The sequence below is a fragment of the Numida meleagris genome, chromosome 5 (genome assembly GCF_002078875.1).
Source record: "Numida meleagris isolate 19003 breed g44 Domestic line chromosome 5, NumMel1.0, whole genome shotgun sequence".
In the NCBI taxonomy this organism is placed as follows: Eukaryota; Metazoa; Chordata; class Aves; order Galliformes; family Numididae; genus Numida; species Numida meleagris.
Genome location: NC_034413.1, coordinates 12,499,163 through 12,519,585, shown reverse-complemented (window position 1 = coordinate 12,519,585; position 20,423 = coordinate 12,499,163). Strand labels below are relative to the sequence as shown.

The 20,423-nt window shown below is 42.6% G+C and overlaps 1 protein-coding gene across 2 annotated transcripts in view; it reads left to right on the top strand.

The window, feature by feature from the left end:
• SUFU (SUFU negative regulator of hedgehog signaling) overlaps window positions 1-20,423 on the top strand; it is an 82,670-nt gene that overhangs the window by 9,691 nt on the left and 52,556 nt on the right. For both annotated transcript variants that reach the window (XM_021398101.1, XM_021398100.1), the window contains exon 3: window positions 14,238-14,374. In XM_021398101.1, the coding sequence (XP_021253776.1) occupies window positions 14,238-14,374 (137 nt within the window). The remainder of the gene's footprint in view (window positions 1-14,237; window positions 14,375-20,423) is intronic.

The following is a 20,423-nucleotide window of genomic DNA, read 5'->3' as shown; positions in this document are numbered from 1 at the left end:
CTGTGGCCCTTTTGATTTACGCTACTTCCCATTGGGATTGGCAAGGAGCGGTGCATGCCGGGGAGAACGTGTTGTCTCTGTGGGTGGTGCCTCTCTATTAAAGGTAAGGGTAAGCATGAGCCTTTCATGATCTCCCATCCAGCTTGTGTTCTGCTGGCTTGTATAGATCCTTTGAATGACCTTAACTTGTAAAGGGGCAAGGATGCTTGTTAGAGCTGGGAGGAAGAAAAAAGGAGCGCAAAACTGGATCAGGTGACAAATGCAAGAGTTGCGGAGGGGTGGATGTTTTCTGGAAGGCTTTTTCCGGGTATGAAGAGAGTTTGAAAAGAATACTTAGCAAATAGCCTGAAAGTTGGAACGAGTGCTCTCTTTCTTTTGAGTGCATGCTGGCTTCTCTTTTGAGCCTGCATGAATGTAGGATGGAGTGGTGCTGGCAGCTGTCACTTTAATGGCCTCTTAGTTCTGTAGCCTTTTATAAAAGTAAAAGCTTGCTGCCCCCAACTTGCCAGCCTTTAGCCTTAAATTTTGGTATTTAATGGGTCCCTAAGTGTTTTATAAACCACGTGCCTGAAGCACCTCTGAAATATTACACCAAAGTCCAAGGTGACAGTGAACTTTTTTTTGAAATGGTGGAGATGACTCTGCCCTTCTCTGCTTTCATGAAAATGCAATGAAATAAAGGATCTTTCAGAAGATAGTGAATTAGAGGTGGATGGTGGTGGTTGTCATGGATTGATGTATCAGAGAATGTTTTGAAGCATCTCTTGTAGAATACAACATATCTAAGAGGAGAAATGAAAGATGAAATCACACTGGGAGCTGAGCCTGAAATTCCAAGGAAATTATTAAAAAGCCCAGGTTTTCTTCCATCTTTCATGTTATCCAATTTCTTTCAAATGTGCATGCTTCACACAGAGGAACCTGAGGACTTGTTCTGAAATAATAGCAGAGAGGCGTAAGCCCTCTCTCCTCATCCTCACCTTGCTTCCCTAGGCTGTTAGCTCTGAAGGAAAATGACACCTGCTGAGTAAGGACTGACTGCTTGGTACCACTTCAGCATGTGAAAGAGGGAAGCAAGGTTGAGTTCTGGGGACAGATCTCCAAATTGAGGACCTTCTGGGTACTCCCCAGCTAAACAGAGTGACATGGGAACTGACACTGGTAAGCCTCAGTTTAGGAAGGAGCTAGAAGAGCTAAGGCTGGAGGAGGGAGAGCCCAAGATGGGCCCTGAGCTCTCAGTGTTCCTTTTCTTTCTGATTCTGTTTGTCTAGCAGAGACTGACCCCAAAAGTAATGGTTGCTTTTCTGGTTAGTTTTCTTTCTGAGAGAGGAGGAGGAGGAGAGAGGAAGTTTGATAGCAGAGTAGGAAGGGAGAGGGCACAGAATTACAGAGTTCTGTGACCAGAAGAAAGTATTTCCTTTTAGTAATAGCTCATATAAGACTCCGTCAGAGTTGAAATGAGTGATTTGTGCTGCAGGCGTCAGTAAGATCCATATTTTGATGAATTTGTCTTGTGCTTGGATTTCTTTTTACATGCCTACAAAGATATGAACTAGTCTGAACTTTTTCCTGAATTCTGAAATACTTGTAACGGCTCTCACCTTTGTGCATTCTCTAGTGTATAGAAGTATAGCTGTGCTTCCACCGCTGGACCTGTAGATCCATTTTTTCCATCCAGCTGTTTGTAGAAAAGCAGTGGTATTGGGACACCTCTTCCTTTGAAGAGCTTTAAGTGCGACTAATGAGTTGAAAAACTTTGGAGACATTTTAAGAATGCACACGTGAAGTTGAATCTTTCATGATCACACATCTCCCATGCCAAAACCAGTGAAACCAAGCGTCATGGCTGTTTGTACATCCCGTTGGCCACGTCCCTCTGATGATGGAGGCAGTGCAGTAGGATGAGGAGCTGTTTGTCTGCCGGAGGCAGGCCTCCCTTGCAGCAGTGGTCACCATGGGGAAACCTATTTTTCTCTCCTCACAGGCGGAGTGCACTTGGCTTCCAAATGCTGTTTGCTGGAGGTGGTTAGCACTGTTAATAACGTGGATGATGCAGGCCACCTATGGAGAGAGGTCTGCTTTGTGCTGCCGTGTATCTGCTTGTGGGACCAGAGCACGCTTGAACTGTGATAAATTTGGAAATAGTTTTTTGAAGCTTCGAAGGAAATTCGTTTAACGTTTACAGCAAAGTAGTTGAATTTACAAGGAGGACTGTTTTCAATAAAAACAGAAAAGGTTGGATGTAAGTTTACAGCTGAGCCTTGCGAAGCCCAGTTTCCTGTTCAGTAGCGCATCTGCGTATGCATCCTGGTAAGCTGAGCCCCCTCTGCCATGCGGGGATGGGGCACAGTGCTCAAACGGGGCGACTCCTTTCTGTCAGCAGAACTGCATTTATGGTCTTGCATACGGGAGGAGAGCTGGCCCCAGCTGGCTCCTCGCTCTCATCTCACAGCTGGGTTAGTGCTGAGCGCGGCAGGAGGGCTCGTTCGCTTGGCCTGCTGGGAAGGGGAGTGACTGGGGATCAAGCCTGGGTCTTCCTGTGTGAGATTGTTTAATTTGATAAGGATTGTTTTAGTATGTTCTAAAAAGCAATGATTAAAAGATAGGGTTGTTTTTTCTCTGTGGGATGTGAAGGTAAAAGCGTTTCATAAGCCGTGTGGCCACTCCAACTTTGAGATCAAAGGGAATTTGACTTTTTTTTTATCCTCTTGCTTGCTGGAATAATGATACCAACAAAATGAATGTTTGAAGAGATGCATCTGAATGCTGTTATTCAGACCTAATCCCCTTTTTTCCTCAGTGCAGACTCCACTTTGGGAACATGCCTTGCCAACTAGCACAGTGCTAGGATATTCTGTGTACATCTTGATGGGACAGTTCAATTACCAGATTTATTTTAAAACTTGATCTGTCAGCATTTCTCTCCCCTAAGCTGCACAGTGGTTACTAAACTCGTCTGCTTTTCTACTGTCATCTCAATTTTGAATCGAGCCCCAATAGGCAGTGACACCAGGCTAACAAAAGCGGGCTGTAAATCTTTGGTGGTCTCCATTCACATGGCATTCCCTTCCCTGGACAAAGGGGTGGCCGGGGCTCCCGAGTGCCACGCTGCCTCCAGGGATGGTGAACAAGGGCTGGATGTCTTGGGGGAGGTGTTTGGGATCAGGGGACAAAGCTGTTTGGGTAGATGGGATGCCACCTGACAAAGGGGCTGAGGTTTAAAGAGGGATTCTTCTAGGGCTCTTAAGAACAAAAAGCACACCAAAAAAAAAAAAAAAACCCCACAGCTGAAAACTATTTTTGCAGGATGTAACCAGGATGGGAGGAGGTGAAGGGAGACTCAGCCATTCTTGGGGAGCTCTGATTTAAACCCAGAGGACAGAAACAAGGGGAAGAGGGAAGGATGCACAGATGGCTCATTGTTTTGTCTCTTTGCATTCTTGCACCACCATAGTGAAGGTCAATTGTTTTAAAATCCCTGTTGCAAAGGGAGCTGTTTACTTTTCAGCTTTTGCTCATCCCTGAAGACACAAACTGTAAACCAGCAGGGCTGGGCATTGTCACTCTTGTTTTGGAGGGCAGTGCCCTGACCAATGGCATGGGGCAACTGTCAGGCAGCGTCACTGTGTAGGGGTCCAGTGAAGAGCTGCAGCAGCCAGGGACAGCACAAGGCAAAGGGATGCACAATGGGAACTGGTGCAGAGCTGATGAAACGTGGCATAAACCTGCAGTAAACCTGATACCCAGCAGATGATTTGTTAGTGCAGAGCAATGTTCTGCCATCCCTGTGCTGTTATTCTTTCTACTGGTGCAGCTCTTTCCCCCGCCTCCCCTGTGGATTGTTGTGGCCTTTCTGGAGCAGGGGCCATTTTTGGAGTAGTCGATGAAAATAAACCATAAAGGCCGCTGTTGTTCTGAATAAGGCTCAACGGGGGAATTCTACCAGTAGAACTACAGCTATATAATTATACTGGTAGACTGGTTACAGTAAATTTCCTCATGAAGACAAGCCTTAAGTTGACATTTCCTAGCTAAGTTGAATCCATATGTATAATGTTATTACAAAAAAAATAATGCATCTCTGGGCCTTGAATTCTTTTTTACCCAGAAGAGTAACATTAAGCAGAAAAGCAAAGAAGTTAGTGTTCAGAGAGGGATGGGGATTTTCGGTAACAGAACTGCCATGATGAGTTGCTTGCTGAACTTTGTTTTACTGAGTAGGTTATTCCTTCGAAGTCGAACAGGAGCATGAGGAGTGCTTGTGCTTCTTGCACCAAAACCTTAGTGGTACTGAAACGTGCAGTAAGTTAACATCTCTCTCCCAACTTCACTCCTGTTTGTAAGAGAAACTGATCCAGTGTGCAGTTTCTGTAACTGAAGTTGTTTGGCTGAGAGGCAAATAGTTTACCTTTAGGTGTAATCCTGGACCCACTGTGAAATGAGGAGGGGAAAAATATTTTTTCCTTCCTTGCTTGTTTTAAAGAGGCCAAGATTTATTTTATCCTCTTGTTTGTTTTTTTTTTTAATCTTGCAATGGGTAGAGTACATGTAGTATTTTTGTAAGTCAGCTATTTATTTCCAAAAGTCAAAAATATCAGCCTTAAGTGTCTGCCTCTGGAGGCTTCTAAATGTTCAAAGGAATGACAGTCTTTCAGGAGAAGCTTTACACTTAATGGCAGATTAATAAAATAATACAGTGGACTTTTCCTTGCAACTGCCTCTTTTTTTTTTTTCCTTTTCAGAACTTTTCATCAGTGATGTGGGGCATTCTTTTCCCTGGAATTAGGAAAAAAAAACATGAGGGACAAGCCATATTTGTTGATTTGGTTAAAACTTCTGATGGTGCTCATTAGTCTGATATTTAATGCACTCTTTGCCCACAAAGTAAGACTAGATACCACCTCAGCAAGTAAGAAAGTGTCTTGATTTCTGCAGCTAATGAAGTAAAACATAAAGGATTGGGTCCCAGATCCAGTAGGTTACACAGCTGTCTAAACCCCAGTCGACGTTTGGCCTTCAGGCTCCTCAGAGCTCCTAAATACCTTTTGTGCCTTTAGCTCATTTGTTGCACTGCTGAGAACTTAATTGTACAGGAATCCTAAAATGTGCTGAAGGCTCTGATGAAGTTGTTTCTTATGTTTTTTCTTTTTACCTGTGCTCTTAAACCACTGGCAAAGTAATGGGAGATGCTGTAGTGTGTTTATACTCTGTGTAACCTGCTGGAGCCTGAGATTTCTAGGCAGTGCTACGGACAACTAACTAGCTGTAGCTATCAGTGTAGCTTCTGGCTTTGGATTTTTCTCTTATTCTTTCCACCCTCCCGTACTGCTTTTGAAAGCTTCCTTTGTTATGCGAATGGATTCCTCCCAGCAGCTGCAGAACTTTCCGCAGTAGGAGCTAGGAAGGAGCCAGCAGACACTGCGAGGGAAGTCGGTGCCCTTTTCCCAGCTGCTCACCCCGCACAGCAGTACTGTCCTTCCCGGCCATGCTGACCGCACCTGGCCTTTTGCTTATGTCCTCTTGGAGCGGAGCTATTAGGTGAAGTTTTTGAGATTATTTAAGGGTTTTTTTTTTTTTTTTAAAACTAGCTATCCTATCCAACCCTCTAATCTCTTGATTTCATATGGATATTTTTTCAAATACGTGTTTTGGGAAACATAAGGGTGCAATGATTTGGTCTTGTCAGTTTGGCGATGGCTGGAGTAGGAGATCAAACCATTGCCAGCTGGTGTGGTGACATCTTTGTGCCACAATACAGAAAATAAAAAGAAAACTGCCCCCATGTAGACATCTTTTTGCTGGGGTAGAGGGTGATGTATTCCATGCAGCCTCCTGTTTCATATTTTGGTGTTTTAGTCATTTCCCACTTTCAGTATTTGTTCATGCTGTGTAGAATATGGAGTTGATTTCCCAGCTTTTCTGTGACCTTTACAGCCAGAATATACGAGCAGTTACTATATCATCAGTGTGTCACATTACCATCTGAAGTGGGGAAACAGTGTTACTTTACATCTGAGAATGAAATTCTGAAGGAACTCAAAGTAACTCATGGAGGATGACAGGGTGTTTGCAGTAGATATGGAATTCATACTTAGATCACCCAGATGCTGTTTCAGGACTGTAGAAGTATTCTGCAATTCCTTACTTAGTGCTAATAACGAAGCAGATCTCTTTGGCACTGACAGAGCCATTACAGCCTTCTGCCCTTAATCTACATGCTTACTGTACGTGCACGTACAGCTGTGTGCTGGCACTCTTCAGAACAAGAGGATAATGCTTCCAAACCCCTACAGCTCAAAGGGATTAACTCCAGCAGCGAAGCGGAATCCTGTCCTTCTTCCAGATGCCACCACTTTCATGGCAGGGACAGCCGAACCTCAAGAAGCAACCCCTAAATTGCCTTCGTTTGCAGCCAAGCACATTAAAATGACCCCAAAACTGATGGTGGTTTACTTTAACATGCTGGGCTGGAGACAACCTAGTTCTGGAGCTGGTTCATGCGTGGGTGGGCAGGAGCTGAGAGCAGCAACCACTTCTGTCAAAATGAGGTTAGCTTGTGTGTGAATTATCAACTCTGGGTCCTGTTGGTTTGGGTTTGGACATGGTGCCAGTTGTGAAAGTCTCTACCTGTGTTCTTGGCTGTGATGCTTTGCAGGATCGCTTGGGCTAGAAGATCCCTCTGGTAGTCTCTGGCTGATGCCTGCTCCAAGGGGTGGCTTCCTCAGCCTTGCAGCATCCAGCTCCTGGGTTTGATGGCTATCGTTATTTTCCATTGTATCGCTGCTGAGTGGTAGATCAGTGAAGCGGAGCTCTGTTTTCATCCTTACCAGCAACAAAGCAATTCACGAATTTCCCTCAGAAAGCATATGCTTGGGTAGGTGTAAGTGGGTCCTACAAGAGTATTTCAGAAAGCTGACAAACCTGCTTGTAAAGAGCTGCATCTGTTTGGATTTATATGTCAGAATAATTCTCTAAAAACAACTGCAGCTGTTGTTTCTAGAAAGGTTTTCCTTTAACTGATGGTAAACACATTTGATGCGATGTACTGCGAGAGCCATCTCCAAGCAACAGCTCTGAGGTAGCTGTAGCCGGACGTCTCGAGCCGTGTGTTGCTTACTGCCTGTCCTTGATTTTACATTAACAGAAGTCCTTGAACATGTGTTCTTTTTGCATTCATATTTTCCCTTTTTCTGTGGGAAGCGTTTTCTTAAAGCAAGGTAGAAAAGAGTCCAGTAAAACTCTCTGTGCGCGGGTTCAGGGCAGTGAGAACTCGTGGAATTTCCTGCTGAGCACTCTGAAGAGATAACCATCTGATAGCCAGATAACCGTCCCTGCATTTGTCAGATGTCTTTATGTTTTTCTTCCGAAGTGATACTTTTTTCAATGCTAGGAGACAATCCATGAGAATATGTGAATAAGCAGGTGCTTTTGGGCTGAAACTTTTCCTGGGTGCTTTTTAAGCCTTTCATGCTGGGGAGCTGCTGTGCATACACTCAAGGCTCTCAAATGAAACTTTTATATGGTTTGACAGCCGCACTAAAAACAACCATTTCCTCTTAGGCAAGATGGTGGAAGTACTGGGAGGGTCATTTCTTTTTCTCTTCACTTCTGGAATCTGCACATGATTTGCTTGTAGTGATGGGACATGGTGCAAGCGCCTGGACTCTGAATTCAGGAGGCTTAATCTGAGCAGACTTGCCTGGGGCACAGCAAACACTGCCCCCAGTGCTCTGCCCTGGAGATGAGACATTGCTCCAGGCTTCCCCTTGGGTTTCAGGCAGGAGACCACCCTTTATGATGCTGTTCACAGCCAGATGTGAGCAGCAGAAGGGAAGTGGCCTCTATTTTTCTCAGGGAAAACCTGTGAAGTCTGACACATCAGCTCACTTGTTAAATGCCCCGGTGCTTCTGTTGTTGCTCTATGTTGCTAATGTTAATATCCTCACTAGCTGATAGGAGATCCCCTGGGATGGTTGCTCTGCTCTCACAGAGCCATGGGCCTGTCTGCTTGGGTTTATCTTGCTTCTCCAATAACCCAGTGCCCTGGCAGGCTGATCCCTATTGCTGAGAGCCATGGATGCACAATTGCTGGAACTTCTTTTTTGAGGTAGAATTAGGACTATGATGGCAATAACAGCAGCTCTTAGCTCTTACTGATGCCGGAGTTAGGAATGCTAATGATATTGTATTTATGCAGCCTTCAAAACTACAGCGGAGTGGCTCACAAACAGCAGGGCAGGAGAATTTGTCTTGGTAGAAGATGTTAAGTAATGCAGTGAAAGAGTCAAAGCTAGAGTCAGCGTAAGCATTTCCCCAAAAGTAGCAGTGATGGAGCTGAAAACTGAAGCTGGGCTCACTCGGTGTTGCACCGTGAGCCTGCTCTCATTTCCCTTCCCAGAGAAACACCTTTTATCTCGCTGCAGTTGCTGGGAGCAGGGTTGTAACTTCTGAAAGCTTAGTCCTAACTATTCTCACAGACCCTGAAAGAGCTTTCTTGTTGTTCCCTGGCTGAGATAAATGTAGTGAAGGGCCAGTGTTTCCCTACGTAAACTCCCATTTTCGGGGCTTGTACGTCTAATGTATTTATATATGCTTACTCTTACACTCTTGAAAAATAAACACCTAGTACACTCTGCTCCTTGTCTGGTGCTGTGTTACTTTTAGAAGCAGCATTTCAGAAATACTGCTGTTTCGCACTGCAACAAAGCAAATCTTTTCTAGTTCCTTGCAAAGGAGAGAATGAAAATGCTTTGGCAAATAGCTTCGATTTAAACTGAAAAGCCTCTGGCTTTCAGAGCTGCCTTTAAAGTAAAGGGCTAGTTTGGCTTTTGATCCTCTTAAGCTGGTTTATTTGATGTGAAAAACGCCCTGGGTACTGCTGCAGAGGGGAGCAGCCTTTCAGTTCTCTGTGTGTGGCTTCGGGAGGGGGCTGGCAGCATGGTGGTGAGGGGCTCGGGAGTCTGCTGGCGCAGCTCTGTAAATAAAAGGGCCTCTATTTCTTTGGATTCTTTTGCTGGAACTAAATATCATGGTCAGTGAAACTCTTACCTCATTAAAGGAACAAGCCAGACGTCTTCAGCCTCTGTGCAGTGCTGCACTGGGGTCTGTTCTGCTGAATTGATTTGCTGAGCAGATAAAGAGTTTTAAACCGAAGCACAGCATGCAATATATGACCTTGGCTTTCATTTGGTTTGTTTTTGTTCATGTGACAAAAAAGGGTTTTGATATTAAGTGTAGGGTTGGATTTGACTTGGCAGATACCGGAGCCTTCCATTACCACTGTAGCCATAATATAGAACTATCTGATGGGTGCCAGTGGGCAACAGCAAGCCAAGAATTTCTCCATCACTGTTTGTTTTTGTGAAAACTCACGCAGCTGCTGCGGAGCTGGGCTGGTGGTAGAGGTGATGCCCTTTCTTGTTGTGGGGGCAAAGCAATGGCAGGTAGAACACAACTCAGGCTGTCTCCTTGTGCTTACCATCTTTGGAGGAAAAATGAGGTATTTTTTCTCTTAGTGTTTGGGGATAGTTAAAAAAAAAAAAAAAACCCTTTCACTCAAAAGTGCAGGGTTCAGCAGAAGCAAGGCATAGACCAAACTATGTGAAATATTTGGATCTGTTAGTAGAGAAACTCAATGCGGTGTTGCAACTTTCAGTTTATGTACCTGGGGCTATGTGTGGATACAAAACATGCTTTTTGAGGTTTCCTTCTGGCACATGCGCTGTCAGTGTGCTGGTTGGTTTGGCACTGTTGTCTTCCTATAGAGCTGAGACACTTTGGGACTATTGTGTTGTAACTGTATTGCTGAAGAAATGGTGCGTGATGCCCTTCAGGGTTGGGGTGGAGAGCAGAGCTGCATCCAAAGCCTAAATTGGCTGTTTTCTGAACTGGACACCTTCAGATTTAGAAGAAGAAAAGCAATAATAATAAAAATACAGAACCCAACCAAAATAAAGGAAAAAAAAAACCCTTCAAAACCAACCTCCCAGTTTCCATCTCACTTGCTCACAAAGAAACCGACACCAAGAGAACAGAAGGCTTGCCAGTGTGGAACCAAAGCCTGTAATAAAGAGGTATTACTTGCAAGGTTTACATGGAAACTGGGGTCAGGCTAACCTGGGAACAGCGTGGGTGCTTTCCTGCTCACTTGTAAAGGAAGAAACAAGGAGAGGTACAGGGAGCACCGAATCTCTGGATGAATGAGAAGGGCCATGAGCACAGCTTGCTTCTGTGCGCCCTAGCAGGGTGCCTGGAGAGTGTTTGTTTTGCAGGGCTATGCGTTCAAAACCACTGCACACGACAGCTAGGAGGACTGTTAGTTACTTTCTGGATTATCCTCCCCCACTCCACTCCATTTTCTGTGGACTTGAGGCTTATTGACTCTCTGTCCTTTGGGGGCACAATTTATTTTTAGCTTGCTGGTTGATGGTGGCCAGCCTGAAGAGGCTCAGTGATGGAGTTTCTTGGAAGTTTTGTGAAAACTGGGAGCTGAGGCAGGGAGCTTGAGTTTGAACATCTGCAAGATGCGATGCCTTTTAGTGTGATTCCTCAGCAGCCCGCGTGTCCCTGAGACACCTTGTGAGCAGGGGGCAGTCCTGGGAATCCCATATTTCCATGTGGAAGTGATGCAGTATCCTAGAGTGCATTAACTTGTTTATGGGGTCTCACCTGATGAGCTCTCCTGTTGCAGATAGGTTTCTTGTCTGGTATGGGTGCGCCTCTTGTCTTGTTGGTAAGGTTTGAACCAAGAGAAAAACAGGTGATTTGGAGGAAGAGCAGCTGCCCACTACCCAGATAGAAAGGAAGAGTCTTCTTACCTTTGTGTGGGATCAAAAGCCGTTTCCTTGCACTTCCATTCTTAAGGTCTGTATGTCTAATGCTCTCTAGCTTCTTCTGGGGCAAACTGGGACCTGAGGCTGCTAGAATATCCACCGTGTTGAATTCCTGCCGTAGTCACGTCTCAGCTTCTGGTGATTTCAGGATTTATTCCAGGCCACTTTGTAATTGAACTGAGTGTCTGTAGGAAAGCCTGCCCCAGAGTCAGCAGCTGGACATAAAATTGACTTTGTATATGGTGTGGCTGGATCCCGGGATTGAAGGATTTATGGACAGTTGTTCATGGAGAGATTTTATGATAGCTGTTGAAACTATTTTTGATTTATTTTCAAATAATAGACTTTTTTTGAAAAATTAAAGCAAAACTTTTGGCAGAAATGCTATCTGAAATTGACTACCCTCATTGTGTTCTGAAGGTTAATATTCCTTTCGTTCTGTGGAAGTCTTGTCTGAATTAAACAAATGATTTTTTAAGTTATCACAGGTTTTTAAAGTCACCTGTCACAAATTTTCAAAACCAAATAACTAAAATGGAATGGACTCAGATCAAAGACTTCACTGATGAATTGCTTTGAACAGCTGCACAATGCAGGGGAATTGTATGTATTTAAAATTTCATCCTAACAAAGCAGTGTCATTTCAACAGCCTGTGACCATTAACTATTCTAAAACATTTTAAATCTAATTCTTCAGGGATTCTTAACATCTTAGAAGGAAACCAACTGACTACTTATTTACTTATCTTTTATTCTATATATCTTCTAGCAATTCTTCTCTTTTAAGGCTCCTGTGTTGTTTGGAAAACGAAAATCTGTGTGAGTAACATTGCCTGTCAGTTTTGCCATTTTGCAACCGTTGGTGTGTTGCTGGCCAGCCTTGTTCCCCTAGTGCTCATCTGACTTTACATTTGAAGGAAACCCACCTGAACACTTCTACTACTCAGTAACTTGCTTACGGATCAATATAAAACATGTGTGGTCTTCTGTTAAGCTGTTATTTCTGTCTATCCCCTGAAACTGGGAGATTTGTGGAGTCAAAGAAACAACCCCAAGCAAACAAAAGCAACGCCCAAGCAAAACTTATTCAAAATGAGACTGTTGTTTCAGAACTTCCCTTGAAAGGAGGAAATTCAATAGGGAGCCATCTTACTTTCAAAAAAATTTAACTGTGTAAGTTCAGCTTGAAGGCTTTTTGTTAACTTTTATCCTTTTAAAAATTGACCCATTCATAATGCATTGCAGTTTATGGTGAATGCTTTTTCCTGGAATCAGTCCCTGAAAACTACCCACTCTGAAGCATTTTTGTTTCTCCTTCCATGAAACACTTCTGTTTTTCTTTTGCTAACTGATACATGAAACTAGTAAAACACAACAGGGGTGCTTAATGTACAAAGTACAGCTTTAAATTTACGAGGCCATCACTACCCTGTACCAATCTTCTTGGCAGAGCTGCATGAGGTTTCTGATGGCTGCATGCAGGATTTGCTGCCCATTCAGATTCCACTCTGCGATCCCTGGCTCCCTGGTTATTCAGTAAGATCTTGCTTTGTTGTGGAACCAAATGTAATTATTTAGCTTGTTGCTTACAAGTACATTTGTTTCCTAAAAGAGGTTTTATACGTACCAAATGGCCATTATCAAATGTGTTACCTGCTGTGCTCTTGGAGCATTTGCTTCCTTAGTACATATAACTCAAATTCTTTTCTGAAGGTAATTAAAAAAAGAAACAAAAATAGACACGCTTGCATTTTACACAAATAAGTATTTATTTGCTATATTATTTACTTCCCTTTCTATTGTAAGTGTCTGACTTTCCCTACCTGCCCTCTTGCTTTCAGACAGAGCTGTTCATTATCTCTGTGGCTATTCATAGTTCAGCTCTGTCCTTGGGTATACTACTTAACGTAAGGAAAATAGATATCTACAAGTCTACCACAACACTTTCCTCAAAGAGTCTTCAACTTAAAGCTGCATTGAATCATGGAGGAGGGGCACTGATGCTTAATTTTGATCAATTTTAGCACTTGTCATTAGTCAGGGTTGCTATAAAGCATGTCTGCTCCAAACAACCTTGTTACTGTTGGAACGCTCCTCCCAGCACTTGGAACTGGTCATGGCACTGCTAGTAATCTGTGTTTTTCAAATAGAAAGTGCTCTCATCGCTTTTCTGACTGCTCCATTTGGCTGGTTTTACTGGAGGCACAATGTTAACACTTCTGTGCATTGTACCTTTCGTGTGTGTCAGCAAGGTACCAGCATCCAAGACGTTCGCAAAGTTTCTCCAGAGAATTTGCCAGTGCTTGGACGAGGAGATTTGAGCTTGCAGAACAATACTGGCTTATGAAAGTTTCTGTGAGCTGTCTTTATGCTCAGAATAAATCCTTTTTTCTTATGTCTGCCTTCTTGGAACAGCTTCAACAAATGAGCAAGGGGTGTGACAGTGCTAGAAAGAAAACTTGTTCTCTCACCTTGCTTTTGGAGTTTGTGAGCCTAGATATCACAGGTTACATGCAGTAGTTCTAGCTGTTGGGGACTTGGATATTTCCTGTATGTAGAAATGTAAAATACAGGATTGAGAAGGACTAGATGTGTTGAGGCAGAGTATTATGCAGCATTCTTCATTTGCTGCTTTTTTGTTGTATCCCTGATGCTCCTAAGATGAATTTATTCTCCTAGGGAGACCTTGTCAGACCAAACCAAATAAATTGACATCTGTCTCTGTCAAATTGGGGAAATGGCCAAATATCCTGATTTATAAGCTGTAGTTGTCATGTTCAGTGCGTTTCCTCTGTTGTCCTCCTAGATGCAGAAAGAGAAGGTCTACAAGCATATCAGTTTAAAATAAGATTTTCTGTGTTGTGTAAGAGGTTATTAAATTTCTGCTTGCATCCTCTTGATTCCGTCCCTGTTGACCATCCACAGCCCAGAAATTGTTACGCACATCAAAAGAAGCTACTGTTTCAACCCAGAAACATACTGCCCAATACTTAAGGTTGCATCCCACTTCTGAATGTTTAGACATTTGAGTTCACAAGAATGGAATAACATTTTCTGTTCTGTTCTTTCTTTGGTGTTCCCATTTAAGCAAGTGCAATTAGGACGGCTATCTGCAAAATTTGCAACTTTCTTTTAAAAACAAATTCAGGCTGCTAAAAATCATACTTGTCATCCAGAAGAAGTCAAGATTTCACAATATGATTCTGACTGAAAACATTACTGTGGTTGTTATCTTTGAAATTATTACATCTGTTAAGCTATCGATGTTATGCCATTTAAGCTAGCATAGACTGAAATAAAAGAATGAGAAAAGAACTTGCAGCCTTTTTTTCCATAGTGCTAATATTGAAGACTGTTCTCATTAACAACAGTATGTTGTGACTTTTCATTTTTCATTCCCTACAGGTTTACAGGAACAGATGGACCAAGTGGTTTCGGATTTGAGTTGACATTCCGACTAAAGAGAGAAACAGGGGAGTCGGCTCCACCTACCTGGCCAGCAGAGTTAATGCAAGGCTTAGCAAGATATGTCTTCCAGTCAGGTACTGCAGGGTTCAATCTGTTACTTCACATTTTGTTGCTTTCATTCAGAAGGGCTGCATCTGTTATGTGGTGCTACGCTTGGGTCTCACAGTTGCTCAGTCGAATCTTGAAACTTTTTTTTGTGTAAGAACATTTGACCAAAAACATTAGGTCTCTTCCATTAACAACACTTGTTGGGTACAAAACCCAGCTGCTGTTTGAATAACTCCAGATCACCGATACTAAGAAACTGAAGGTACAGAACAGTTAGTAATTATGGCAAAGGAACAGTATAGGCACTGGCACTCTTCCTATGTTGATCGTTTCAGCATTCGTTTCCATGATGGGAGAAGATAATGTAAGTATCTTGCTTACTTATCTTGAAATGGCTGAGAAGCACACATCTTATAAGGTCTTGCTTCTCAGCAGAAGGGCTGTAACTTCTAAAACAGTTGGTGTTTCCCCTGGTCTGTGCAGCTGAGTAGCACTAGTGTGTGTAAATAAGAAGATGAGAGAGACATGGAAGTTGTAAGAGATGCCAGAGCTGGGAAGGCTAAAGAATTGGCGCTAAGGAATCATCTATGCTTGCGGAGACTCACCAGAAAGAACCATCCAACTCTTTGGCACTGCTCTTCCTGGATTTTACTGTAGCAGTTGATTGAGTATTAGTTTGTATGGTGAGTACACAAAGATCTGTGGAGCGACTGAGTGCACAGTGTACTTGAAAGGCACCCTTAACCGTCACATGATCTGAATGAAAGTAATTGAACATTTTTAATCTAGCTTGAGGTCCTTTACAGGTAAAGTACCTTCCAAATAAATGATTATTGAATTTGTAACATTTGGTACTTGCACTGTTGGTTAATAAATTGCTCAGTAACTCCTGATTCCGCTGCAGGTTTTCGGTCACTTGGCTGACTCTCAAAAGGGAAAGGTCCAGGTGCAAGCAGGATTGCTCTGGTAACTTGTCATAAATAGTGAGGCAGTGGTAACTCTTGTGGGGTATTTTTTCTAAATATCAGCTGACAGAGACCAACGTCAGCATAGATTATTGCTTGACTTCACACTGGGAATGTCTTTTGTTGCAGTTCAAAATGTTATAAGAATTTTTGTAACTTTTGTTGTGCAACTATCTTCTCTAATTGCTGTCCAAATTTGGGCTCACCTGTAATCTTTTCTATCTTGACTTTTTTGCTGCTCTTAAGCATCTGAGTCCACATTGCTTGTATAGTTTTTACCATTGTTTGAGGTTCCTATCCTGCCTAAATTGTACAGTACAGTAACTCTGTGGTACTAGCCATGCGTACTCATATTTTCTATGTATGGACTGCAGGATCTGGAAGAAAGCATCTGACTAATGTTTCCCTTTTAGGTATAGCATACAACATGTTATGTGTTAAATTGTATTACATATAGGACCCTTTTTGTAGCCTTTAACGTTATCTAGCTTGGTATAGTCTTTGCTATAGTAATGTCACTGCCTTATATTTGCATGTTAAACAGCCTCCTGTAACGCAGTTGCTTGTCTCACCCTTACCATGGGTGAGATGTGTGCAGAGTGAAATGAGATTTGGCAGGACAAACTGTAGGGTCAAAGGCTCAGAGACTGAGCTAGTGCTGAGGGCAGAAACTTCCCTGGTTTGTGCAGCATCCCTGGAACAGATTTTGCTGGTAGATGAGGTGCCACTTTCTGCTTTGTGGTATTATTGAGCCAGTGCAAGTGTTAATACACTGCTTAGAAGAGTTTTGCTGACCAAAGGATTGTTCTACTGGAAGATTTCTCATGTTTCCTGTGCTGATGCTGTCTCATCTTTCTGACCTTGAAGCAAACAGTTATTAGGCTGGAAAGAGCAATTGTACCCATGCGTGTTAGTCTCTGACATGAACTTCTAGGGGCCTTCAATATTATCCTCTGCTTATCCGTGCTGATTTTGACTATCTACTATGACTCTTTAAAGGCACTGCTCAAATATGCTTTAATAGTTTCTAGCCTCTGGGTATTTAGCTCTCAATTTACATTATTAAAAGAAACCCAGAGTATGTATGAATCATAAATCGACCCCTTTGAGCATGAAATTGAGTATGGGCCAACAGTATGCTCACCATGCAGCAGGCAAACCACATACTGGGTTACATTGAGAAGAGCGTGACCAGCAGATTGAGGGAAGTTATTACCTCTTCAACTTGGCACTTGGAAGGCCTTGCTTAAAATACTGCGTCTGGTTTGGGGCCTCACAGTGTGAGGGGCTGAGAAACCAGAGTCCTGCATTGCTGGGAGGCAAGAGTTGTAACCCAGGAGGAGTGCTGGTTTGGTCTGTGGGGAGGTGAGGGTTGGCCTAGCAAGAGCCAACAGCTGTTGGAAAGGTAGCTACTAGATGGATTTTTTGTTGTTGTTGTTGTTTTAAATTGGTCTTTTACATGACTTCATTGCTCAGATGTTAAAACTTGAAAACTGCCAGGTTCTTGTAGGGGTGGTTCTTCCAAAACCCGATCAGCATTAAGCAGGGTGCAGTGCTATTGCATTGTTTCGTGTGATGAAGGGTTCCTTTTTGTTCAAGTTCTTCAGACTGTGCCATTTGGAGCAATTGTCAAATGCAGTAATGGCGAGCATTGTTTGACTCCAGTGTACGTACCTCATTGCTGTCTTGTTCAGTTGTTTAAAAATCTGTGGTGTCTCTTTAATACTTCAGTTAGCCTTAAAAATATTTGATGAACCAAGACAACTTGAGTAACGCTTGTTAATCCACTCGAAACAAGAAGCAAGAAAAAAAAAACGAAACTGGCAGGAACTTTTTGGGTAGATTCCAGACTCTTTGGCTTGTCAAAGGATTGTTTATTTTGAAAGCTGTGCTGAGAGCTAAATTCTTATCTCTCGTGTAACAAGCCAACATCTTGGTTATCACAGATGTGCTTTGCTGGGTCCAGTTGTAGTTATGGGAGTGTAAGATGTAGTTATGCTCTTGCTGAGCCTGAGCATTTTCAGCTGGTGGTGATTGAGCTGAAGATTAATCTAGCAGCTACTGCTGTCCTAAATCTTGTTACTGGGTACTGGAGTTTCAAAATGTATCTCATTGTAGGTTTTTTTGTAACAAAGTCTGTTAGGCAAATGAATGTTGTTTAATTGTTTCCATCTCTCCTGTGCTGTGGCTGTACTTCAGTGTCTTCTGCATTGAATTTCAGACCTCCTTGAGCCTCGGCTTCCCTGTTCACTGTAACAAACACTGGATGTTTTGTGCTTTTGATTAAATGGTACTATTTCCCCTCCTTCAAGAAATCTAAGTTTGCAAGTCTCAAAAAAAAGTTTTTGTGGCTTTATCTGTTCTTAATTTTATCACTGTTTGACCATGACCACAAATTCCAACTCTGTTATTTTTAGTTTGCAAAAAGAAACAACCCTGCAAACCTTGAAAAGGAAACTTTGCACAATTCAGTGACCTTAACTTGTCATGGTTCGTGAGTATACTGGGAATGTCTGGTGGTAGAACCAATTTATACTTCAGCTCAAACAAGGAGGAGGAAACTCTCTTCTTTTTATTCAGGATTTGTTACAATTGTTAACTCTTTAGGTACTGCAGAATTAGAGTGCATGATTGGTATAGAGTGGCCGTGGGTTTTATTTTCCTGAAATTGAAATCTGTGGATTTTCTCTCTCTGTAGTGAAGTTTGTTTTCAAGAGTATGCATCATGAGGGCAATATATTGATGCAGCTTGATAACAAAGGCATTGTTTGTATGAGATCTTGCTACTTTTGTGTTTCCTGGGCTGAAAGAGAAATCTACAGCTGTAAGGCACAGATTTTGGAGAACTTATCAGAAAAACAAAGGCATGAGATTTATAATTGGTCAGTTAGACTTTGGCACCCAAGCAACCGGTAGGAAGACATCTAGAGAATAATGGAAGTTCCCGCCTGAATTTATCAAGAATAAATGGGAAAAAAAAACTAATTTAATTATGTGTCATAGTAACAGGCACCATAGGAAGCAATGAATGTTAGTTACCTTGATAGCGGTGAGACTTTAGACATAGCCTCATGTAACAGGTATGTGAGCAAGCCAAGAAAACATGATCTTGATAAAAGAAGGGGATGCAATACTGGTTAGATATCTCGACTTCAGTAGTTGTCTGTGTGTTGTCATCAACCACAGGAGATGGGTAGAGTTGGGATTCCTCTGAAGTCTGTCCTGGAGTTGATGCAATTTGGGATTGACCAGAATGATGAAATGCAAAATATCCTGACAAAACTTGCAGACACAGCAAAGCACTGTGTTGTTTGGGGTGGAGTTCAGAACGACCTTTGCAAAGTGAGGAGATGATCTGGAATGCCTGTGTGCAGGAAGGCCAGTAAGGTGCAACAAGTGCAAATTCCTATACTTCTTCGGGAATAATCCAATGCACAGTTATTGGCTGGGGACAGACAGAAGGCAGCAGTCTTGCAAGGAGAAGAAAACAATTCAGAGTTGGTTTCACCAGTGAGCTGTACCTAAACCAACACTCTTCAGTCTGAGATGGAAGCAGAATTGTTCTAACGCATAAATAGAACTGTTCTGTATATTGTACAGGATACATACAAGACACTGCTGTCAGCACCGCAAGAGGAAACGTAGAGCATTGGATCCAGTTTGGGGCAAAAGGCTTCAAGTCAGGTACATCCCAGTTAAGTCTGGAGGAGGGCAGTAAGAATGACCTGGAGGTCCAGAAAACATGGCCTGAGGAGGAGCGATGAGAAGAGTTGCATTTGTTTAGTCTAGGGAAGAGAAAATGGAGGGAAGGTGGGAGAACAGTCTTCAAATATGCAAAAGGCTGCTGTACGGAATAAAGTAATATCTTCTCTGTCTGCCAATGGGATGGGAGAGACCTGACAATACTTACATTTCTGTGAGGTAGAGTCGCAGTTTGTCATTAGGAAAATCTTCACTAAGTGCATTGAAACAAGAGAATTGTAAATTCCCCATTGCTGCATACCTTTGAAAACAAGTTGAAGTATTCTTCATGGTTATTTGTCAGGGAAGAACTGATCCTTCCTTTGGATGAGGGTGGAGTAGGAACATTCCAGATCTCCTTTATTATCGGCGTCTTGACGATTAGGTGTCCTCTTCAGATCTTTTATATGTGATCTTCTAGTTCTGTAAATACTCATCTTACTGTCTTTTTTCATAGTTTCCTGATTACTAGTGCATGAAAAGATTTGAATGTGAATTTTGAAGTCTCAGCCAATTTAGAAGTTGAATCTTAAATGTTTAACCTTAGATTAGGTCAGCAGGGAGTTGCTTGTGTCTGAGGGACTGCAAAATAGAAGTAACGAAATCTACAGGCAAAGGAAGTAAGCATGTAAGATGCAGTTTCCAGGTGATGATTTAATGCAGATTTCAGCTGATTACTTCAGGAGAAAGTTGCTTACATGTGGCAGAGATAGTTGTCAGATCTTAGATAACCTTGACTAAATTATTCCTTAGGAAAACATATTACACCTTTGAAAAGTGTATTGGACAGAATGATTCCAGCAGATACATGGTGAGTTACACATGTTGATAGCAGTGTGTCAACACAGTGACCAAACTAGCAATAGATTAGGGCTTTTTTTCTTCACAAACACCTCTCTTGGCATGTCTGACCCCTCTGCACCGTCACTATGAGGGATTCCCTTTCCAAAGGATTAGGTATGAAATGTCTTGTTCTCTAGTTATTACCATAAAACCTGTAGGAGCTCAGTGTCTATGAGCTCCTGTCCCACTCTGTCATGGTTCGGGTCCGTGGGCCAACTTTCCTAAGTTACTGGAAGGGGAAGAATGTGCAAAACCACCCTAGGCAGCGCAGGCTTGTAAGCCTTCAGAAGCCAGGCTGCGAAGCAAGCCCACGCTGAGGTATATCTAGCTTCCTGTAGTTACATCTGACAGATAGTGCTTTCCTCAGGTAGAAATTACTGTCTAATGGATAGTCTGTAGTTTGAGGAAACACGCACACTGTTCCTGCCTACGTCATTATTGCACTGAATCAATATGAGTGTGTTATACCAGCTCTGCTGCCTCAGTTTCCCTTCTGGTAAATGAGCATGATTATGAGAGAAGTAAG